Source organism: Phyllopteryx taeniolatus, chromosome 3, assembly GCF_024500385.1.
Source record: "Phyllopteryx taeniolatus isolate TA_2022b chromosome 3, UOR_Ptae_1.2, whole genome shotgun sequence".
Taxonomy (NCBI): domain Eukaryota; kingdom Metazoa; phylum Chordata; class Actinopteri; order Syngnathiformes; family Syngnathidae; genus Phyllopteryx; species Phyllopteryx taeniolatus.
The window spans coordinates 18,740,656-18,762,416 of NC_084504.1; the positions used below are offsets into that span (position 1 = coordinate 18,740,656).

At 41.2% G+C, this 21,761-nt stretch overlaps 1 protein-coding gene across 4 annotated transcripts; it reads left to right on the top strand.

The window, feature by feature from the left end:
* The first annotated feature begins 2,097 nt into the window (after positions 1-2,097).
* Positions 2,098-21,129, top strand: entpd4 (ectonucleoside triphosphate diphosphohydrolase 4). 4 transcript variants are annotated; one of them, XM_061767318.1, is made up of 13 exons: positions 2,098-2,237; positions 2,570-2,698; positions 5,657-5,854; positions 6,311-6,516; positions 6,617-6,767; positions 11,447-11,550; positions 13,646-13,705; positions 13,860-14,014; positions 17,534-17,700; positions 17,774-18,098; positions 18,344-18,429; positions 19,545-19,706; positions 20,244-21,129. In XM_061767318.1, the coding sequence occupies exons 2-13, from the start codon at positions 2,691-2,693 to the stop codon at positions 20,476-20,478; spliced, it is 1,857 nt and encodes a 618-aa protein (XP_061623302.1). In that variant the 5' UTR covers positions 2,098-2,237; positions 2,570-2,690; the 3' UTR covers positions 20,479-21,129. The 4 variants fall into 4 exon arrangements, with proteins under 4 accessions (XP_061623302.1, XP_061623303.1, XP_061623304.1 ...); XM_061767319.1 differs by having other exon boundaries at positions 13,860-13,990; XM_061767320.1 differs by lacking the exon at positions 13,646-13,705.
* Positions 21,130-21,761: the final 632 nt, after the last annotated feature.

Consider the following 21,761-nt stretch of genomic DNA (forward strand, 5'->3'; position numbering starts at 1 on the left):
TGTGATGGTTTATTCACAGGCTTTCCCCCAAAAAATTATGCTTCTCTTTCATAAATGTGGGAATGAAATTGAAAATAAATAAATAAAAATAAAAAAGGAAAAAACAGTGATATTTATCTTGCAATAGTTTCAGCTCCCCTACATCTCTAGTGGTTAATTGTTGTTAGGGTTGCAGGTAAACTGCATGGCATCTATCTCAGCTGACTTTGGGCCACCCTGGACCATTCACACTCATGAACCTAACATGAATGTAGGAGGAAACTGGAGTACCTGGAGAAAACCTCATAGTACTGTGAGAACATGCAACATCAGAACAAAGCAGAAGTGGTAACTTTTTTTTTTTAACATTACTAAATTAAGTGCTGAATAAAAACGTTTTACATGAAGTCACTAACAATAAACTAGTGCGATAAATAGTTCTACTACATTACATTCAGGGCTATCATAATCAAATATTTTTTCGAATATTCCATCGATTAATCTAGTCATCGGATATAAATGTATTTTGCATTAAAGCTTATTGCAATGTCATTTTTTTCAATTACTGCTTATGAACCAATTATTAGAATTAACAAATAATTAAGCAATATCACACAAGAGGGAGTGATGTACTCTCAATCCTTTTTGAAACTGAGAGCTACCTTTTGGGTACTAATTAATGCAAAGGGCTAGTAGTTTGATATACACTTCTCAGGCTGCTTCAGGTTCAACTACATGTCAATTACACATTATTCATACTACGGCGACAAATACCGATGACACTGGGGAACAATTTAAAAAAAAAAAATCTGTTGAGTTAGATTTTTATGATGATTAAAACTAAAATTGCCATGCTGATTCCAAAATTGTAGTCAGTTTTTTTCTCCATAGCTTACCCTCCAGATAAGCAAAATTCCACTGATTAGCTGTAGTAAGACTTGCCAGTTGATTACGATTGGACTCATCTACAGCTACGTGGCAACTCGGTTGTGCAGTCACAATTGTGAGAGGTGTGTGGATCTCCCAATAGGTCAGTACTATCAATATCTGCAAACAGAAAGCTAGCATAGTAGGAATTAAGAAGATTTGTGCTGGCTTTTCTCTTAACCTTGTAACCATGAGCATACCGTTGTAAGTTCTGTTTCGTTTTATGCTGTTTTTTTAGTTTCTTGTAACTATTCCATCTTAGTGTTTTATTTACATAGGTATATATATTTCCTTTGTTCGACTGTGTTCTCACTTTGTTCAAAAACTTGACGTGATAAAGAGATCAGTTTTGGATTCCGCACCCAAAAATTTGTTAAAAACAGCTGTCAGACCTAACCCAACAAAAATATTTCCTGTTAAAAGGCTGAAATCTGAAGATGTCAACAATTTTCAGTTAAACAACAGCTGCTCTAAACAACTTATCGATTATTAAAGGAGTTGTTGATTAATCGATTAATTGTGACACCTCTAATTCAATTGCATGTTATGAGAAAATTTCTCATAATATGCAATTGAATTGCATTTTTTGATTTAATTATTAATAATTTTAAAATACAATATACAGTACTGTATTCATGTCTAGTAAAACGATACAGACCAGTAGTGTGCCTGCGGAAAGAGGTTGTTTTGGTGGAAGCCTTTTGCGTTTTGTTCATGCACTGGCACGGCTTGTATTGTTATGTGTATATTTACAAGGCAGGCGAATACTTGCATAATGTTCCCACTTTAGTTTGTATGGTGTGATGAGACGTCAGTCGAGGTGGTCAAGATTTCCAGATCAATGCAGAAATTTGTTTACATTTAAAATGATTTATAAAAGGTACATATACTGTGATCTGTAAATTCCTGGTTTGAAACAAGATTTGCTAGAAAGTAAATGTGAATATTTTCCAACTGTACGTGTAATTATTTGCTCCCAAAAAAATGGGGAAAATTGGAATTGTCGTTACTTATAGCTTATTAGGGCCACTTGAGATCAACTTTGGGAGAATGTAGCCCTTAAACTAAAATGACTTTGACACTCGTGCTTGACAAACATTCATTGCCTGTCAAATGAGAATGATGTATTCCACACTTACCGGCAGTTGGGCGGTGTCGTTACATTACACCCTTCCCATGGTGTTTCTTTTTATACTCGTCCAACAGGGTATTAAATTAAACACACCCCCTTAGTAATGACACGTCATTCGCCGAGGACTTGCCACATACTTGTTTCCGTGAGCCGGCTAGCATCTGCTGTCACACAATGAAGGACTTTGGCATTTTAAAATGTAAGTATGAGATATGTTGGCTAGCGCATACGTGCAGCTACTTTAGTCACCCCGACATATGTTATATATGTTGTTTTTAAGCTGAAGTACACTACCAAACACTGCAGAGGAGTGACGCTAATGCTAGCAAAGAGCGACTGGTTTAATTTTTTGAACCTCGTTAATGTTCTGTTCTAGCTGCTTGATTTCCTTATCGAAACTTATGTTACCGACCCAAAAGCCACCTTATTAGCTATCAGAATTACAGCAGATAGCCCCCCCCCCTCCCCCCCATGGGGGGCCCAGAGAAACTCGACTCTACTGTCTATAAACATCCAATTTTGCCAACGTAGGGTAATGGGGAGACGTGAGGAAAACTGGATGGAGTGGTCCGAAAGCTGGCGCTTCTTCGCCAATCCTAGTGACTGATGGCTTCAAACGAATGAGACCGAGACACTGAGGACAATCTTCATCATGGGCAGGTTAGTTTGTGTCATGTTAATCTACGAGGTGTGTCACTAAAGTAGCTTTTCAAACTCAACCTACTATGTGTGTCATGTTTTGTTTTTAACGAATCAATTCGTACTGTTGTTGTTGTTGCAGATTCGATTCAAAGACGATATTGATTCATTTAGATACAATGTGGAGTTAAGTGGTTTGAAATCGTAACTTTTTAGCCCAAGAAAAAAATCAACCAGTGTGACTGTGAAATAAATACTGTACTGTACAGTGTGGGTTAGGTTTTCTAGATTCCTGTTGTTTTTGTAAGGTAATCATGTAAAATTGATTATGATGAGCAATAAACAACATCCATCCATCCATTTTCCGAGCCGCTTATCCTCACAAGGGTCGGTCGGGGGAGTGCTGGAGCCTATCCCAGCTATCATCTGGCAGGAGGCAGGGTACACCCTGAACTCATTGCCAGCCAATCGCAGGGCAGCAATAAACAACAATGAATGGCAAATGCGTTCACACTGTATTTAAATAAAGTTGCAACTAACATCTGTTCGGGTTGGATTAACAGCAGGTTTACCTGCTACTTCTGATGTTGTTTTTCAACATGGAAATGATACAAGTACAACATTAATATTAATAATAAACCAAGATCTCTTCGGGTAAATTGAGCAATGGTTGAACCTGCTGCTGCTCTCATTTTGTCAAACAAACAGAAGTTCACTAATATTTATCAAGTGTAACCAACTATTCTTCAATGACTGAAGATTTTTATTTTCATTTAAAAAAAAATAAAATCAACTATCAATATGATCTGGCCACAGAACACTTCCATGCTTGGTGTTGCCACCTGTACTAAAAACTCTCTGCTGGCACACATGTGCAGGAAATACAATGGTACCATACCATTTAGTAGGGATAGGGTAGTGTTTTTCCAACCACTCGTGGAGGCTAAGATGTTTTGTGTTTATGTTGACATGAAGCATGTTATTGAGTGTAAAGTGACAGTAATTATGCTCTGCTGCTGTTGTTCTTAAAGTCGTGTGCCACACGCAAACACTTTGCCGTTGTAATCTTGTAGCATTAGTCTGCTCCCAAAACGTTACCTCTCGCTGCTTTTGCAATGGGAATGCTGCAAGACGTGCCAGGATAGTTGACGTTGGAACAGGTGGCGATAAATGTGAAAATTCCATGACGCCTTAGTAGGTGGTTGGAGAAACAGCGAGCGACTTAATTAAAACCCTACTATGCAAAACAAAAGCCATTTATCAACAACACCCAGAAATGCCGCCGGCTTCTCTGGGCCCAAGCTCATCTAAGATGGACTGATGCAAAGTGGAAAAGTGTTCTGTGGTACGACGAGTCCACATTTCAAATTGTTTTTGGAAATTGTGGACGTCGTGTCCTCCGGGCCAAAGAGGAAAAGAACCATCCAGACTGTTATGGACGCAAAGTTCAAAAGCCAGCATCTGTGATGGTATGGGGCTGTGTTAGTGCCAATGGCATGGGTAACTTACACATCTGTGAAGGCACCATTAATTATGAAAGGTACATACAAGTTTTGGAGAAACATATGCTGCCATCGAAGCAACGTCTTTTTCATGGACGCCCCTGCTTATTTCAGAAAGACAATGGCAAACCACATTCTGCACGTGTTACAACAGCGTGGCTTCGTAGTAAAAGAGTGCTGGTACTAGACTGGCCTGCCTGCAGTCCAGACCTGTCTCCCATTGAAAATGTTTGGCGCATTATGAAGTGTAAAATGGGAAAAAGAAAAAGGTGATGTGACACAGTGGTAAACATGACCCTGTCCCAGCTTTTTTGGAACGTGTTGCAGCCATAAAATTCTAAGTTAATGATTATTTGCTAAAAACAATAAAGTTTATCAGTTTGAATATTAAATGTCTTTGTCGTGTATTCAATTAGATATAGGTCAAACATGATTTGCAAATCATCGTATTCTGTTTTTATTTATGTTTAACGTAACGTCCCAACTTCATTGGAATTGGGGTTGTAGTTGGATCGTAGGAATCTAAATTGATACATCTGTGTAATAGATGAATTGTTACACCTATACAAACTATGAGTTTTCCCCTTCAATGTTGGGCAGATGATCAACCAGCATGTTTACATCGAAGGTTCTGCAGCATTTGCTTTGTTCAGTGTCGAAAAGAACATCGCCGAGCTGGAGCAAACTCCCTCCTCAGATGACCTGACTTTATGTGATTACCCACCCCTTACCCGAGCGGGGCATTAACACCGGACGCGAAATGACTTTACTCACTCGAGTTTGACCACAGTAGCCGAAGGTGAATTGGTTTCATTCGTGTCACATGTACCGGAGAAGAGGAGGTGCTTCCCGTGGTTGATACCAATACTGTTTTTTTCTTAAGTGAGTGAGCGAGAGAGAGAGACAGAGAGAGTGAGTGAGTAATGCATGTGTAATGTATGGCTAATGCTATTGCTAGCTTGATTCACAGTAAAGGACAACCCGACCGCTGTTAACAAGTATTTACCAGATACGCCAACTTCCTCTCTAACTCTCCTCCAGGCCTGTTCTTTATTCGTACAGTCCCGATATTGGTAGCAGGAGTTATCAAAACGTTCCGGGTGCTGACAAACCGCAACAATCATTTTTTTCTTTATTTATTATTTGCGTGTTTGCATTGACTTTATCACGTTGTGGGGATAGTTACATTTGCGTCCGGTGTGAATGCACGATAAGGGGGTAATCATGGAGACCCGTTTTGAAGACATCACCACGTTGGCTGTGATGACAAAGCAGAGCAGAATCTTGGAAAAATCCTCCCAGGAGTACTCCCAGGTTGGCAGGGAAGGCTATGAAAGAGGGGGTTACTTTCAAGGGGGAAACTTGTAGTAGTTTTGATTTGAAATTATGGAACCTTTCTGACACGTCATGAGAAATGTACTTGTGTGTTCATCTTGTCACAGATGCACTTATCCTGCCACCCTTCATTTTCTGTTAGGATCAGCTTTTCCTGCCTTTTCCCAGCCTCTTGGCATTTCAGCCTGCCATCCCAGATCCTTCCTCGCCTCTTGCTCCCTTCATTCAGGCAGCTGCTCTTCATCGGCCTGCTCCTCTTCCTACTGGGAGCGCTTTACCTGTTTTTGGTCACTGGAAAGTTGCCCGGCAGCTGGATCACAAAGGAAAACAACTTTCACAGGTTAACTCATTCACATTTGAAGCAGTCACATGCAATATTGTAACAACTCGCAAAATGTTTCATTATGTACCAAATCCATCCATTCATTTTCTATGGTGCTTGTCGTCGTTAGGGTTACAGGTGGTTAGGGTTAGGTTAGGGTCTGGAGCCTATCCAATCTGACTTTAGGTACATCCTGGACTGGTTGCCAGGGCATTTACGCTCACATTCACTCCTCCTGACCATTTAGTCTTCAATTAGCCTAGTATGCATGTTTATGGAATCTGGGAAAAAGACAGTTTTCTCGTGCGTGCTATCAGTTTAGTCTTATGAGGTCTGCTGGCATCTCTCATGACAGCTTAAGCTAAGCTAAAAGCTCTTGCATTGTGTCTGCTATGATTTAGTGGAGATGTAACTAATGTTGTGGTGTGCTAGTGTTGTCAACATTTAACGTTAACTATATTTTTCTCTTTATAGGCATATAGCACGAGTAACTGACATGGACAGAACAGATGCAAGTAATCCTGACCTGAACTATGGCTTGGTGGTGGATTGTGGCAGCAGTGGCTCTAGGGTGTACGTGTACTGCTGGCCCAGTCACAACGGCAATCCCCACGAGCTCCTGGACATTCGGCAAATGAGAGATCAAAATCGGAAATCTGTGATAATGAAGATCAAGCCAGGTAAGACAATGCGTTCTAAATGAATGACAGTAATAATTAATTGTGATGAGCAGGATGGTTTGTGTTGTATGGTGTGGCTCAGACATCTCGTTGCTTTTAGGGATTTCTAAACTGGCTCAAACACCAGAGAAAGCCAGTGACTACATCTATCCACTGCTGAGCTTTGCAGCCGAACACATTCCCAAAAACAAGCACATAGAAACACCCCTTTACATCCTGTGTACAGCTGGAATGAGAATTCTACCTGAGAGGTACACTTGAATCTGTCTGCACACCATTACTTCTTGGAACGCATCCTGTTATATTTTCAAGTTAAGAAATGCAGTGGTGCCTTTACTTACACTAACGGTCAAAGGTTTTAGAACACACCAGCTTTTTTTAAACTGGAATTTATGCAGTGAAATAAAAGCACAGAACAAATATACTTTTAGAGTTACAAAAGAAATCATGGAATCAATATACAAACAAAAATGTATTTCAAACATTTAACTCATTTAAAGTAGCCACCTTTGGCAGATATAACAGCTGAACACGCTTGTAGCATCATCGCTAAAATCGAAATACAATTTTCTTCAAAGTACTTCCCATGATACGTTTAATTATGCTGCAAAATCGATCGAGAAGGCGGCGACGTAGATGGTATGTAGAACCAAGGGTCATGCTGGTATGTCATCACAGCATGTGACTAAAACGGACCAATCACGAGAGATGATCTCCGCGGCGTTTGACGCGCAACAACTATTTGTCGGGTGGCAAGCTACGCAGAGGTGCTGCGCAGGGCAATTCGTCGATCACGTGATGCAATGCGGGCGTTGTCGGCCACGCGATCTAGGGAGTATAAAGAGGCCTTAAGAGGTGATGCTGGGAAACCTATAATAAATCTGCACATCAGGGACACATGAACAATTAGTACTGAAGAACAATTCATGCCTGACATTTGATTTCAACAGTGTAAAAGAGGCAAGGACTCTGAATTCACTTCTTAACCAGTGTATTTAATGAATCACTGATATTTGTGAGGACACCTATTAATTGATCAAGGCGATCATTTATGCTGCCTATTTCCCTCACAGTCTCTTCTTGTGACTCCAGCACATGCACTGAAAAAAAATGTCCTTTGAATTTACTTAATTTGAACATGTACATCGGTTGCACATGATTAAAATGTGTTAAGATGAATTTTTTTTAGGAGAAGAGGGGTAAATTATGTAGTGATGGGCAAATGATACCGAGGCTTTGTAGCTTGTATCACTCTTCCTGAAGCGGAGCGGATTCGAAATGCTGTGTCGGAGCTTGTATCATAACACCACTGTCACGTTACCGATGACGTTCAAAGTTTCGCTTCATTGCTTCAAAATGTTTCGAAGCTTTTGATTGGGTCATAGTCTTTGAGTATGTGTCATTGGCTCATGGCATTTAATTTATTCTTTGGGTTAACCTGGAATGTGTTTTAGAGTATGGGGGAGAGCATCTGCATATTTTATTGAATGATGATATAATCATTATTTGGTACGAATGAACAAAACACTTGAATTACCATACATACTTCTCTCAACTTTATTGCTGTCATGGGAAACAGTGCCAGCGCTTCAGTCGTGCTCTTCAGAGGTTGATATGGCTTCAGTTGTCCACCAGATGTCACCATCACTGAAGCCTTGAAGCTTTGAATCTTTTTTGGCACAATTGTTTGGAAAACCTCAGTGCTTCATGAGGCTTCACTTTTCCACCACTAAAATGATGCCATTTTAATCATGTGCAACCAATGTACATGTTCAAATTAAGTAAATACAAAAGGACTCTCTTCATCAGTGTGCACGGGTGAGGACACGGCCAGTCAAGCGGGCAGCAGCAGCCGGTTGTTGGACCGTAATTGCGTCAAGAGACTCTGTAGATGCCGGAGACGCCAGGAACGGTGGACAAATCCTCTGCATCTGTGACACCGGTGATGCCAGGGACGGTGGAGGAATCCTCCACGTCTGTGACACCAGAGACACTGGACGAATCTCCCGACTATGGCGCCTGGCTGCGACTGCGTGTCCTCTCCTGTGTCTTAAAGTAATAAATTGAGTAATCAAACAGGAGTCAAAGTTTTTGATATCCTATGTAATATGCTGACATGCTTCTATTTGAATTCAAAAGATTCATTACAAATACCATACATACAACATTTACGCATGAACTTTTATCTCATATAGGGCTGAGTGTAGGTTACTGCATGAACACATTTGTTGTGAGTTATGAAAATACATGGCATTTACCTTGGGAGTTATCAGTCAGCCACATGGGAGAGCAGTGTCACCCATGATTGCACCGACTCTCTCCTCAAACGGGGTGAGGCCCTCCATGCCGGTTCCTCTGCCTGTTTTGGCCACACTTTGGCGGTGGGCAGCTGTCCTCCACTTCACATCCACCTTTATGTCTGACCACTTCTTGTTTTTAGTTCAGCTGTCCCATTCACTCCTCTTTCGTGTTAACGCCAGAAGACAGCGTGCCAAAGAGTATTTTCTTGCACGCCTCCACTTCATTGAGCAGCGTCTCAATCTGGATATTTTTGTGCGTACGACGTTTTCTGGATTTGACCGTATGCCATGTTTCAGTAGGAAATCCACGCAAGTCTTTGTACATGAGGCCCCAGGACCTTGAAATGCTTCTTACGAAGCCACTCCTTCATTGCCCAGGTGGTGTGTTTGGGATCATTGTCATGCTGAAAGCCACATTTCATCTTCAATGCCCTTGCTGATGGAAAGAGGTTTTCACTTACAATCTCATGATACATGGCCCCATTCATTCTTTCCTTTACACCGACCGATCAGTCATGCTGGTCCCTTTGCGGAAAACAGCCCCAAACCATGACGTTTCCACCCCCATGCGCCACAGTAAGTATGGTGTTCTTTGGATGCAACTCAGCATTCTTTCTCCTCCAAACACGACAAGTTGAGTTTTTCCCAAAACGTTCTATTTTGGTTTCATCTTACCATGTGACATTCTCCCAATCCTCTTCTGGATCACCCAAATGCTCTCTAGAGAATTTCAGACGGGCCTGGACATGTACTGGTTTAAGCAGGGGGGCACTTCTTGCACTTCAGGATTTGAGGCCTTTGTTACTTTGGTCCAAGCTCTCTGCAGGTCATTCACTAGGTCCCGCTGTGTTGTTCTGGGATTTTTTTTGTCACCTTTCTTGTGATCATTTTGACCCCGCGGGGTGAGATCTTGCGTTTAGTCCCAGATCGAGGCAGATTATCAGTGGTCTTCAATGTCTTCCATTTTCTAATAATTCCTCCCACAGTTGATTTCTTCACACCAAGCTGCTTACCTATTGCAGATTCAGTCTTTCCAGCTTGGTGCAGGTCTACAATTTTGTTTCTGGTGTTCTTTGACAGCTCTTTGGTCTTGGCCATAGTGGAGTTTGGAGTGTGACTGTTTGAGGTTGTGGTCAGGTGTCTTTAGTGTAATGAGTGGAGGACAGAGGAGCTTCTTAAAAGAAGATACAGGTCTGTGAGAGCCAGAAATCTTGCTTGTTTGTAGGTGACCAAATACTTATTTTCCACCATAATCTGCTAAAAAATTCTTGAAAAATCATACAAAGTGATTTTCTGGAATTTAATTTTTTTTTCTCCCTTCTCATTTTGTCTCTCATAGGTGAGGTATACCTATGATGAAAATTACAGGCCTCGCTCATCTTTTAAGTGGGAGAACTTGTGGGGGCTGACTAAATACGCCCCACTGTAATTGCCACAGCATTGATTCTAGCTTCGTTAGCCTGTCTATAGTGTTTTGCATTTTGTGTTAGCATTAAGCTAAGCTTTCATAAGACAAAGTTAATGTCGTCTTGTTAAATACATGTGTAATTATTAGGCTTTACACGATCAGGATTTTTGGGGTCGATGACTGATCAGCGAGTTAAAAAAAACAAAAACGATAATCTATTTAAATTGTCTATTTAAATTACTTGTTCATTTATTGTATATACTTGTATACTGAGTATCTTCAATAATATTCTCTAGTCAGTCATGTATTCTAATCAGTCAGGTCAAACCAACATTACGTGGCAGAAATAATGAGTACTAACTTACTTTAATTAAATGACTTTATTGTAATTAAATTATTTCACACACACTGAAACTTTAGAGCATGATTCAACATAAAGCTGGCATGTTTACATACAACCGTTAGTGCTAGCAGTAGCTTGCTAGGCGCCATAATGCTTTGTTGGCTGCTTGTGAGCCGTATCGTATTAAAAGTATGTGAACATACCACAAGCAATCCTTGAACGAACGTCTTCTCCCGAGCACCAGTGATCACCAACACACGTTTTTCCCGATTTTCTTCTTTTTTTGACCATCACAATACACGCGCGATCCATTGATGATGTCGTGGCCGTGGTAACGAGTGTATCCGGTCGCGTTTGATTCCACAAAGCCCAGTGATCGTAAATGACGTCTAAAGACATGCGACAAGGCTAAAAATAAACTAGCTTTTGGATTCAAATATAGTGTATACAACGGCGACGCGGAGTAAATGTCTTTTGCGGAGCATTGATCGGATCGGCGAATTATGACATTAAAGCCGATCAGCATAACATGCTAATTATTGCCCGATGCCGATCAGATCGATGTTAAGTAAAGTAATTATCTTTGTTTGATATTTACTTTCACAGAGAACTTCAACTGGAAGTGGAAATAAACAGCTTGAAGCAAGCACTTCCTCTTTTTTGAAGAATTGTTCACTCTCTGCCAAACCGCTGCTTGTTGTCAAGTTCGCTGCCACCACAGCTAGCGCTCGTAACTCAAATTTTGGCTTGCAACTCGACAAAAAAAATTTGCCTAGCGACGACTCATACCTCGAAAAATTCTTAAGTCGTGTCAATTGTAGGTTGAGGTACTACTGTAATGCTTTCAAAAATTAATTAAGGTGTTGTTTTTGTCTTCAGCCAGCAAGAGGCTATATTGGAAGATCTGCGCACTGACATCCCGGTCCACTTCAACTTCCTCTTCTCGGATTCCCACGTTGAAGTAATTTCCGGAAAACAAGAAGGTAATGTAATACACTCTGTCCATAATATTAGAAACAGGTCTCATTATGATGCGGTGTAGTTCTGCACCACGAGAACCTACAACCACAATAACAAACATATTATTATAGTAATACCTCTACAATGTAAATCAGAATTGAGCATTTGTATAGGCAGAAAAGTTTGATGCAGCCTTTTTATTGGCATTGTGATAGCATTATATTGTCCTAATGTTGTGGCAGGTTGGTGTGTACCAGGGATCACCAGCCTTCATTAAACCGAAGGCTACCGGTACTACACTGATTAATGCGAAGATACACATTTCTGAAATAATACATTTGCTTAAGTTACCTTTTAATTATATGTTCTTACTAATAGCACTAGCAATTTCTTGAAACAAAGTCTTTGGAAGCAATGCTTTTCGAGAATGGTAGACTTAAAAACGAAGAAAAGGAACAGACTTAGTTACGAACTCGATGAGAGTGGCACTTGTCAAGGTGAAGCTGAGCGTTCCTGAACTTATTCTGTGAGGCAACAGCAAAAGTTATATTGATTTGCAGTACATATTGAGTAAGCACCCCCCCCCCCCACCCCCAACTGAGCATGTTTCATTTTGTGCACTGAAATAATATGTACCTATGTTTTGAATTTGAAAATAAAATTTTATTTTTCAAAATCGAAAGGGTTCAGTGAAAACTTGTGGGGTTCAGTATCTCTTACAAGGTTAAGAACCACTGTATATAGGGTTCACTTTCTTTTTCTCTTCTATTCAATTCCACCACATTTTTTCAGTGACAGAATTGACTTGGCCTGCCAGGATTTTCTGTTATCTCACTTCTTCCCCTTAGGGGTGACCTGATCCCCGTAGGCACCATGTTGGTGACCCATGTTTTTCCATCCATCAATTAGTGCTTATCCTAGCAGGGTCACATGCAGCTGGAGCTTATCTGAGCTAATGAGGGGGTCCAAGAAGCGGCTTCAATCTTTTTGCAAATGTTCTAATACATACACCCATAGTGGCAAATTTAATCCTATTTAGGCTCAAAATGTTATGCAGTCAGTCTATCATCAGTTTGCATCTACCACAGCGGTTGTCAAAAATGTCAGGCACACCAGTTTGGTAGAAATAAAGAAGAAAACAGTGTAAATGGTTAAAAGTTACTGCATATTTTTTACATTTTATTTCATTAGAAATGTAATTAAGACATTTTTATTTCAGTAAAATAAAAATTAACAATTTTAAATGAAATTAGTTCCAATGCGCGGCACGGTGGGCGACTGGTTAGAGCGTCAGCCTCACAGTTCTGAGGACCGAAGTTCAATCCCCGGCCCCGCCTATGTGGAGTTTGCATGTTCTCCCCGTGCCTGCGTGGGTTTTCTCCGGGCACTCCGGTTTCCTCCCACATCCCAAAAACATGCATGGTAGGTTAATTGAAAAACTCTAAATTGCCCGTAGGTGTGACTGTGAGTGCGAATGGTTGTTTGTACGTACCCTGCGATTGGCTGGCAACCAGTTCAGGGTGTACCTGCCCGATGATAGCTGGGATAGGCTCCAGCACGCCCGCAACCCTAGTGAGGAGAAGCGGCTCAGAAAATGGATGGATGGATAGTTCCAATGCATGTGATACATGTAGATGGCACATCTGTCTCATGGTCCGAGGTCCTGGGTTCGAATCTCTGCTCAAGCCTTTGCGTGACTGCTCTCCCTGTGCTCGTGTAGGTTTTATCCAGGTATTTTGGCTTCCTCCCACATTACAAAAACATGCATTGTATGTTCAATGAATACTCTAAATTGTCCATAGGTGTGCATGAGAGTGGGAATGGGTATTTGTCTATATGTGTGCTGCGATTGGCCGGTGACCAGTCCAGGACATACACCGCCACTCGCCTTTTAACTAGGATAAACCTCAGCTCACCCGTGACCGTGAACAGAATGAGTGATAGAAAATGGATGCATGGATAGCTCCAAGGGTGCGACAGTAGAAACACAAACTAGACTCAAGCTATGATTTCTGAGGGGAGACTCTCACTTTGAAAACCCTGGTATACCTGATTTTTGTTCACATGTAATTTTTTACATAGTGTATTAACACCCAAAGGTGTTCTCATTGATCTCAGGGGTCTATGCGTGGATTGGAATCAACTTTGTCCTTGGAAAATTTGATCATGCACGCAATGGTAAGGACAAAAATGAGTAGTATTTTACCAATTTCTCATTAAATTGTGTTCTCTTTTTGTTAATTCAGTAAAAGATGTGCAACATTAGGATTTTCAGTTACAGTTATGACATTCTGTACCTTCGTTCTTACCTGTGTCCTGCTGTCCTGTCAAGATGGCGAAGCTGTTGTAGAGGTCAACGTCCCGGGCAGTGATCAACAGGAGCGGCTGGTGCGAAAAAGGACTGCTGGTGTTTTGGACATGGGTGGAGTTTCCACACAGATAGCATTTGAAGTGCCCAAAACTGTAAGCTTTGCATCTCCAGAACAGGTTATTATCCATAACCATTTCTTTTGTTATTGTACTCTTTGGTTGTGTCACTCACTTTCTTCTGCTCCCTGGCAAACAATGTGTGCATCATTCTTATCTTGTGAAGACCATCTGCTCGTCATTCCTCACTTACTACACAGTTGGTACGGAAAGTATTCAGACCCCTTAAATTTTTCACTCTTTTTTATATTGCAGCCATTTTCCAAAATCATTTAAGTTCATTTGTTTTCCTCATTAACATACACGCAGCATCCGATATTGACATAAAAAACGGAATTGTGGAAATTTTTGCAGATTTCGGAAAAAGAAAAACTGAAATATCACACAGCCAGAAGTATTCAGACCCTTTGCTCAGTGTTTAGTAGAAGCACCCTTTTGAGCTAAAACAGCCATGAGTCTTTTTGGGAATGATGCAACAAGTTTTTCAAACCTGAATTTGGGGATTCTCTGCCATTCCTCCTTGCAGATCCTCCCCAGTTCTGTCAGGTTGGATGGTGAACGTTGGAGGACAGCCATTTTCAGGTCTCTCCAGAGATGCTCTGTTGGGTTTAAGTCAGGGCTCTGACTGGGCCATTCAAGAACAGTCACGGAGTTGTTCCGTAGCCACTCCTTTGTTATTTTAGCTGTATGCTTAGGGTCATTGTCTTGTTGGAAGGTGAACCTTCGGCCCAGTCTGAGGTCCTGAGCACTCTGGAGAAGGTTTTCGTCCAGGATAGCCCTGTACTTGGCCGCATTCATCTTTCCTTCGATTGCAACCAGTCGTTCTGTCCCTGCAGCTGAAAAGCACCCACACAGCATGATGCTGCCACCACCATGCTTCCATGTTGGGACTGTATTGGACAGGTGATGAGCAGTGCCTGGTTTTCTCCACACATACCGCTTAGAATTAAAGCCAAAAAGTTCTATCTCATCAGACCAGAGAATCTTATTTCTCACCATCTTGGAGTCCATCAGGTGTTTTTTAGCAAGCTCCATGCGGGCTTTCATGTGTCTTGCGGAGAGGCTTCCGTCGGGCCACTCTGCCATAAAGCCCCGACTGGTGGAGGGCTGCACTGATGGTTGACTTTCTAGAACTTTCTCCCATCTCCCGACTGCATCTCTGGAGCTTAGCCACAGTGATCTTTGGGTTCTTCTTTACATCTCTCACCAAGGCTCCTCTCCCCCAATTGCTCAGTTTGGCCGGATGGCCAGCTCTAAGAAGGGTTCTGGTCGTCCCAAACGTCTTCCATGTAAGGATTATGGAGGCCACTATGCTCTTGGGAACCTTATGAGCAGCAGAAATCTTTTTGTAACCTTGGCCCGATCGGTGCCTTGCCACAATTCTGTCTCTGTGCTCTTCAGGCAGTTCCTTTGACCTCATGATTCTCATTTGTTCTGACATGCACTGTGAGCTGTAAGGTCTTATATAGACAGGTGTATGGCTTTCCTAATCAAGTCCAATCAGTATAATCAAACAGAGCTGGACTCCAATGAAGGTGTAGAACCATCTCAAGAGTGATCAGAATAAATGGACAGCACCCGAGTTAAATATAGGAGTGTCACAGCAAAGGGTCTGAATACTTATAGCAGTGTGATATTTTAGGTTTTCTTTTTTTAATAAATCTGCAAAAACAATTCAACAAATCAGTTTTTTTCTGTCAATATAGGGTGCTGTGTGTACATTGTGGGTGGGTGGGGGAGAACTTAAATGATTTTAGCAAATGGCTGCAATATAACAGAGTGAAAAATTTAAGAGGGTCTGAATACTTTCCGTACCCACTGTAAGCCTGCTGCATGACTCAATAGGAGGGTATCCTACTAAACGTATGTAGTAAAAGACCTTCAAACACAATTGAGGGTAAAGAATTGTTAGTGTCGCAATACACTACAGCCATCATACCATATGATATTACATGGTGTCTTTAAAAAAACCTCATTCCATAGCCTATTAAATAGCTGATTGTTGAATTTTAACAAGAGAAGCTTCAAGTTATGATGCATTTTTTTTGGACAATTTAAATCAGTTCCCAGGTGTCGTAAAAACTGAGCATTTGTGAAGTTTTGTAAAATGGGTTATGAAATCTATATCCATTTATATATGTTGTTTGTTCTTGGAATTTATATATATATATATAATGCCTTTTTAACTTTGTTTGCCTCGGTCGAGGATATGCACTTACTGAAATAATCACATTTCAAAATATGTAGATTTATTTGGGACACACACACCCGATATTTGTTTCATTAAATCCCACCTTTGATGATAATGAATATACCCTCCCCTCTCTGAGCTGTCACCTTATCGTGGGGGAGGGGTTTGTGTGTCCCAATAATCCTAGGAGCGAAGTTATCTGGGGCTTTACCCCCCTCGTAGGGTTGGTAGGTGAAGGACCAGACAAAGCACAGCTCAAAATACTCCCTATGATAAATATAATAAATGGACTTCAGTTTCCTTCGCCCGGACATTGGTGGGCAAGGGGGTGGGTGGTTCTTCTATTTCTGGGGGTTGAAGTCACCGAGGTAGTTAAAAAGCTCCTCGGTGGCAAGGCCCCAGGGGTGGATGAGATCCGTCCTGACTTCCGAAAGGCTCTGGATGTTGTGGGGCTGTCCTGGTTGACACACCTTTGCAACATCGTGTGGGTTCATCAGGAAATCGAATCCCAGATTCAGGAAAAGCAGTATGGTTTTCGTCCTGGCTGTGGAACAGTGGACTAGCTCTACATCCTCAGCAGGATCCTCGAGGGTCCATGGGAGTTTACCCAACTAGTCTACATGTGTTTTGTGGACGTTCGACCGTGTCCCTCGGGGAGTCTTGTGGTGGGTGCTCCGGGAGTATGGGGTGCCAGACTCCCTGATACAGGCTGTTTGGTCCCTGTATGACCGGTGTCAGAGTTTGGTCCGCATTGCCGGCAGGAAGTTGGATTCTTTTCCAATGAGAGTTGGCCCTGGGAACGACGCAGGACAAACTGGAGAGACTATGACACTCTGCTGGGATCCCCCCGGAAGAGCTGGACAAAGTGGCTTGGGAGAGGGAAGTCTGGGGTTCCCTGCTTAAGCTGCTGCCCCCGTGACCCGACCTTGGAGAAGCGGAAGAAAATGGATGGATGGAGGAATATACCCTCGCTGGAATTTTCATTAGAAACACCGGCACTATCTAATTGGATAAAATGCAAGCACTGTATTAGAAATTGTGCCTTTAAAAGATAATAATGTTCACTTTTGATTGACATTGTGAAAGGGCGAGTAATTGAAATTTAATTTATTACGGTGACCTACTGTTCAGTGTAGAAGAGGGGCAAAATATGAGAAATGTATCTCAGTACCTCTCACACTACTGCAAACAACAACAACAATAAAATAATTTTGTTTAAATTAATATATTTCAGACAGTGTCAATAGAAACTATTTTTAAAGCAGTACTTGTGTTGGATCTCATTATTTAAGTGTACCTAATGAAGCATACATATCCTCATATTTGTATGTACTGTGAAAAATTCACCCACTCTCGTCAATCAGTGATGTCATTTATTTGCCCTATAGGAGGAAGTGGCCAAGAATTTACTGGCGGAATTTAATCTGGGATGTGATGCCCATCGCACAGATCATGTGTACCGTGTGTACGTTTCCACCTTCCTGGGTTTTGGAGGAAATGCTGCACGCCAGAAATATGAGCAGAGCCTCGTCAAAAGCACCACAACTCGAAATAAGTGAGAGCTGCAGACAGCGCCTAATAGTTAAACTCATTTTCCTTGCATGAACATATCTGTCCAATTTCACCAGGCTGTTTGGTCAGCGTATCGGCGAGACGGCAGACTCCCCCCTCCTGGACCCCTGTCTTCCCACAGACCTGCAGGACCAGATCGGCACCCATGAACAGAAACTTCATGTGCTAGGCACAGGCGACTTTGACCAGTGCAGACACGTGCTTCAACCCTTCCTCAACCGCACCAATGAGACTCAAACATCTCTGAGCGGCATCTTCCAGCCGGCAATTGACTATAGCAACAGCCAGTTCTATGGCTTCTCTGAGTTCTACTACTGCACAGAGGACGTGCTGCGCATGGGTGGAGACTATAACGCATCCAAATATGCCCAGGCTGCCAAAGTAAACTGCAACATGCCTTATGAATTAATCATTTGTAACATGCATATGATTTTTCATTAGATTGTTTACACAAATTGCCCTCCAATGATTACTAATGAAGCTTAATGATTAACTGCCAGCGTGCACACATCACATGCATGAATACAGTACATAAGCCTGTAACTCTAATAATCCTTGTGAAGAAAGGAACATAACCCTCTAGTGATGACTTGCTGTTAATGTAGCTTAACATTTTCCATTTTCAGAGTTACTGTGCCACCCAGTGGAAGACTCTGAGGGAGTGCTTTGACTCTGGTTTGTACGCTTCCCACGCTGATCTCCATAGACTCCAGTAAGTTCCCCACACAAGCCGAAAAGGTGCAAATGCACACACATTGTAGAAGCTGTTATCTTTTGCAATATTGGGCAATCTAAATCACTATTAGAGTTTGCAAGTAAAAAGGTTGCTTCCGGTAAAGCCTAAAAATAAGACTTAAAACAAATTACTATTTGTACAAATGTGTACATATTTATTGGATTACTTTGACTTATTTTAAAGTTAATGGCTGAATAGTCCAGCTACTAATTTTACCAACACAGTGATTTTATGTGTAATGCTCGCTCGGCCAGATAAAAGAATGGAGGGGCAATAGGTACTTTTCCCACACTTGGGGTACATGCTCTCCCAGTGATTCCCCACGATGGTCCCGTGGCATTCTAGTGTATGCCGTGAGAGGTCAGATGGGGTGCTGTGGGAAATTAACCAATTTAACTGAATTTGTGAATTATTTATTCATTACAAATATAGTTGCGTGAAATGTGTTTGCCCCCTTACTAATTTCTCTCTTTTTTTTCCAAGTTTGTCACACTTAAATGTTTCCCTTCATCAAACAAATTTGAATATTAGTGAAAGACAACACAACTAAACACAAAATGCAGTTTTAAAATGTTTTTTTATGATTAAGGGGGGGAAAAAAATTAATCAAAACCTAGATGGCCCTGTATAGAAAAAAGTGATTTCCCCCCCGTTAAAACAAACACTTTTTCACACCACTGTTTATCTTTGTTCACCTATCTATTCCAGCGATGTATAGTGACAGGCAGAAGCTGCAGATGAAGAGATTTATTTTGTCCTTTCCCGTCCGTCCGTCCCCATAAAGCAAATGATAGTCCTGAATGTTGACCAGTCTACTATTCTCTATCAATTAAGCTTGTTAACTAGCATATGGACAGACAGGCAAACATAAATGTTTTATTGTAAATTTTATGTTGCACCGTAACTACACTGGCATTTACCGGTGGCTATTGCCTCATTATTGTCAGAACACACACTGCCAATTGCAGGAACTGCTAGCATTGGCATCACCCTGTGCGCAAACAAATTGCTAGTCCAGTTTTTTTTTTTACAATACCCAGGAGATGTACAGTATGTGATTATACTTGTTTTATGTTCTTACTTGTCTGCAGGTACCAGTGTTTTAAATCTGCATGGATGTATGAAGTATTACACTCGGGCTTCTCTTTCCCTCCTGACTACAAAAACCTGAAAACTGCATTTTTGGTATATGATAAGGAAGTCCAGTGGACTCTTGGAGCTATTCTCTTCCGAACACGCTTTCTTCCTTTGAGGTAAGATCATTAACTTATATATTCCATCCCTGTATTTTCTATAGCTGGAGCATTTCCCAGCTAACTTTTGGCACGAGACGGGGGGCACCCTGGACTGATCGCCAGACAAATGCAGGGCACATAGACAAAGAACCATTTCTACTCACATTCACGCCTACAGGCAAATTCTTCAAGTCTTCAATCAACCTAACATGCATATTTTTTGAAATGTGGCAGAAGACGATGTTACCCAAAGAAAACCTCCCCAAGCACAGGAAGAACATGCAAACTATAAATTTTTTACTGCACTAATTACTTATTTATCTTTCTCTCGTGATATCCTTTTGCTTGTTCAGCAAGTATTGTTTATTTACTGTAGTTGGGGTTTATGAATTTTTATTTATGTATTTATGAAGAGCTGGTGTGTTTGTTTTGATGTTTATCCATGGTAAACATTGCGCTGTGTGAGCCTCAAAGGAAGTGTTCCGTCAACTCTATGTGCCAGGATTTTAGTTCTATAATGTCACAAACTTTTTTTTTTTTGGCCTTATTTTTCAGGGACATCCAGCAAGAAAGTCTCAAAGGAGTGCACTCCCACTGGCGGCATAGCTTCTCAGTTGTCAACAATCTCTACTTATTGCTGGTCTGTTTCTTCATTGTCGTTTTGTCTATCATCTTGTACGTGCTGCGACTTCGCCGAATCCATCGGCGCTCCGCGCAGCGTTGCTCCCCTTCTTCTGTGCCGTGGCTGGAAGATGGCCTGGGATCACCAACACTCCCAATAAACCTATAAACTCTTGTTCAAGAGCCTCGCCATATTGTACAAAAGGTGTCTCGGACAGGAAGTGTGACTGAGCTGCAAAAATGTGTTTGTTATTGTGTTCATGTCATGTCAGATACCTGCCAAATAAAATGGTCCTATTTTCCTACAGAAGAAACAATACTACCCAGAAAAGTTGGACAAATTGTTTTTTTGTTTTTTTTAAATTTATGTGGGCATTCGCCTCTTTCTGCCTTTTTACAAAGCATGTTTTTGTTACTTTTAATATGTACTTAATTACACACCTATCCATCTTTAAGTGGCAGGAGCACTGGAATTCATATGACAATTGTTAATACTGCTTGTGCTGGTACTGTTTGTGTGCATGAGTGCGTGTTGAATACGTGTGCAACAGAAGTTGATGCTATACAATAGATGTCTTGTCACTGTTTCACTCCTTCGAAACACTCTTATCGAATAGACCTGATTTTCTTATGTCTCGTTATGTACTCTGAGCATGGGAAGCTGGTGCGGCTATTTAAGTTGGGCTTCATTTTTCGAAGTTGTCATATGACTCGAGAAGATTGGTAATGAGCGAATGCAACATGTTATGTATTCACAATTAGTGTAGTGAAATGTTTGTCTCATTGAAATATGCTAATAAAGGTTTGTGGTTTATGAGTATTCTCTTGCCTAGGAAACTGATATCTGATAAGTCTTGTTTTCTGCGCCCCTGTCTGAATAAGAGCCCCCAAGTATTTCAATGTTTCTCCCAATGTTAGGCACTCTTAAATCTAGGGCAGCACAGTGTTTCCATAACCGGTCTTGCAACTGATTCGTTTCCTTATAGGTGAGAAAACATTATGACACATCACAATGATTTGCTCACACTCTTATAGCAATTGTACCTGCAGTTTCAGCCAATGGTCATTGATACAATATGGTTAATTTCCATCCATCCATTTTCGATGCTGCTCGTCCACATTGTCACAGGTGAACTGTGGCCTATCCTAGTTGACTATAGACAACCATTTACACTCTGTCTTTAATTAACCTAACGCATGTTTTGGGAGGAAGGTCACACAAGCCTGATGAGAAAACGCATGCCACACAGGAAGACCAGAGTTGCGATTCGAAACCTGAACCTCGCAGATGTGAGGTAGATGTGCAAACCACTAGCTCACTGTGCTGCCCAATTTATGAAATGTTTATTTTTCAAACAAGAACAACCTTGCACAAGTGTTTGAATCATAGACTAAGAATAAAAGTGCACATCTTCAATGAAAAGATCATGCTGTTGTTTATTAATGTAATAG

What these genes read in the sequence shown, in the direction of transcription:
- entpd4 (XM_061767318.1), top strand. An exon ending in AGCACCACAACTCGAAATAA is followed by an intron (nt 17,701 to 17,773) that starts GTGAGAGCTGCA and finishes CAATTTCACCAG; the next exon opens with GCTGTTTGGTCAGCGTATCG. An exon ending in GCTGATCTCCATAGACTCCA is followed by an intron (nt 18,430 to 19,544) that starts GTAAGTTCCCCA and finishes ACTTGTCTGCAG; the next exon opens with GTACCAGTGTTTTAAATCTG.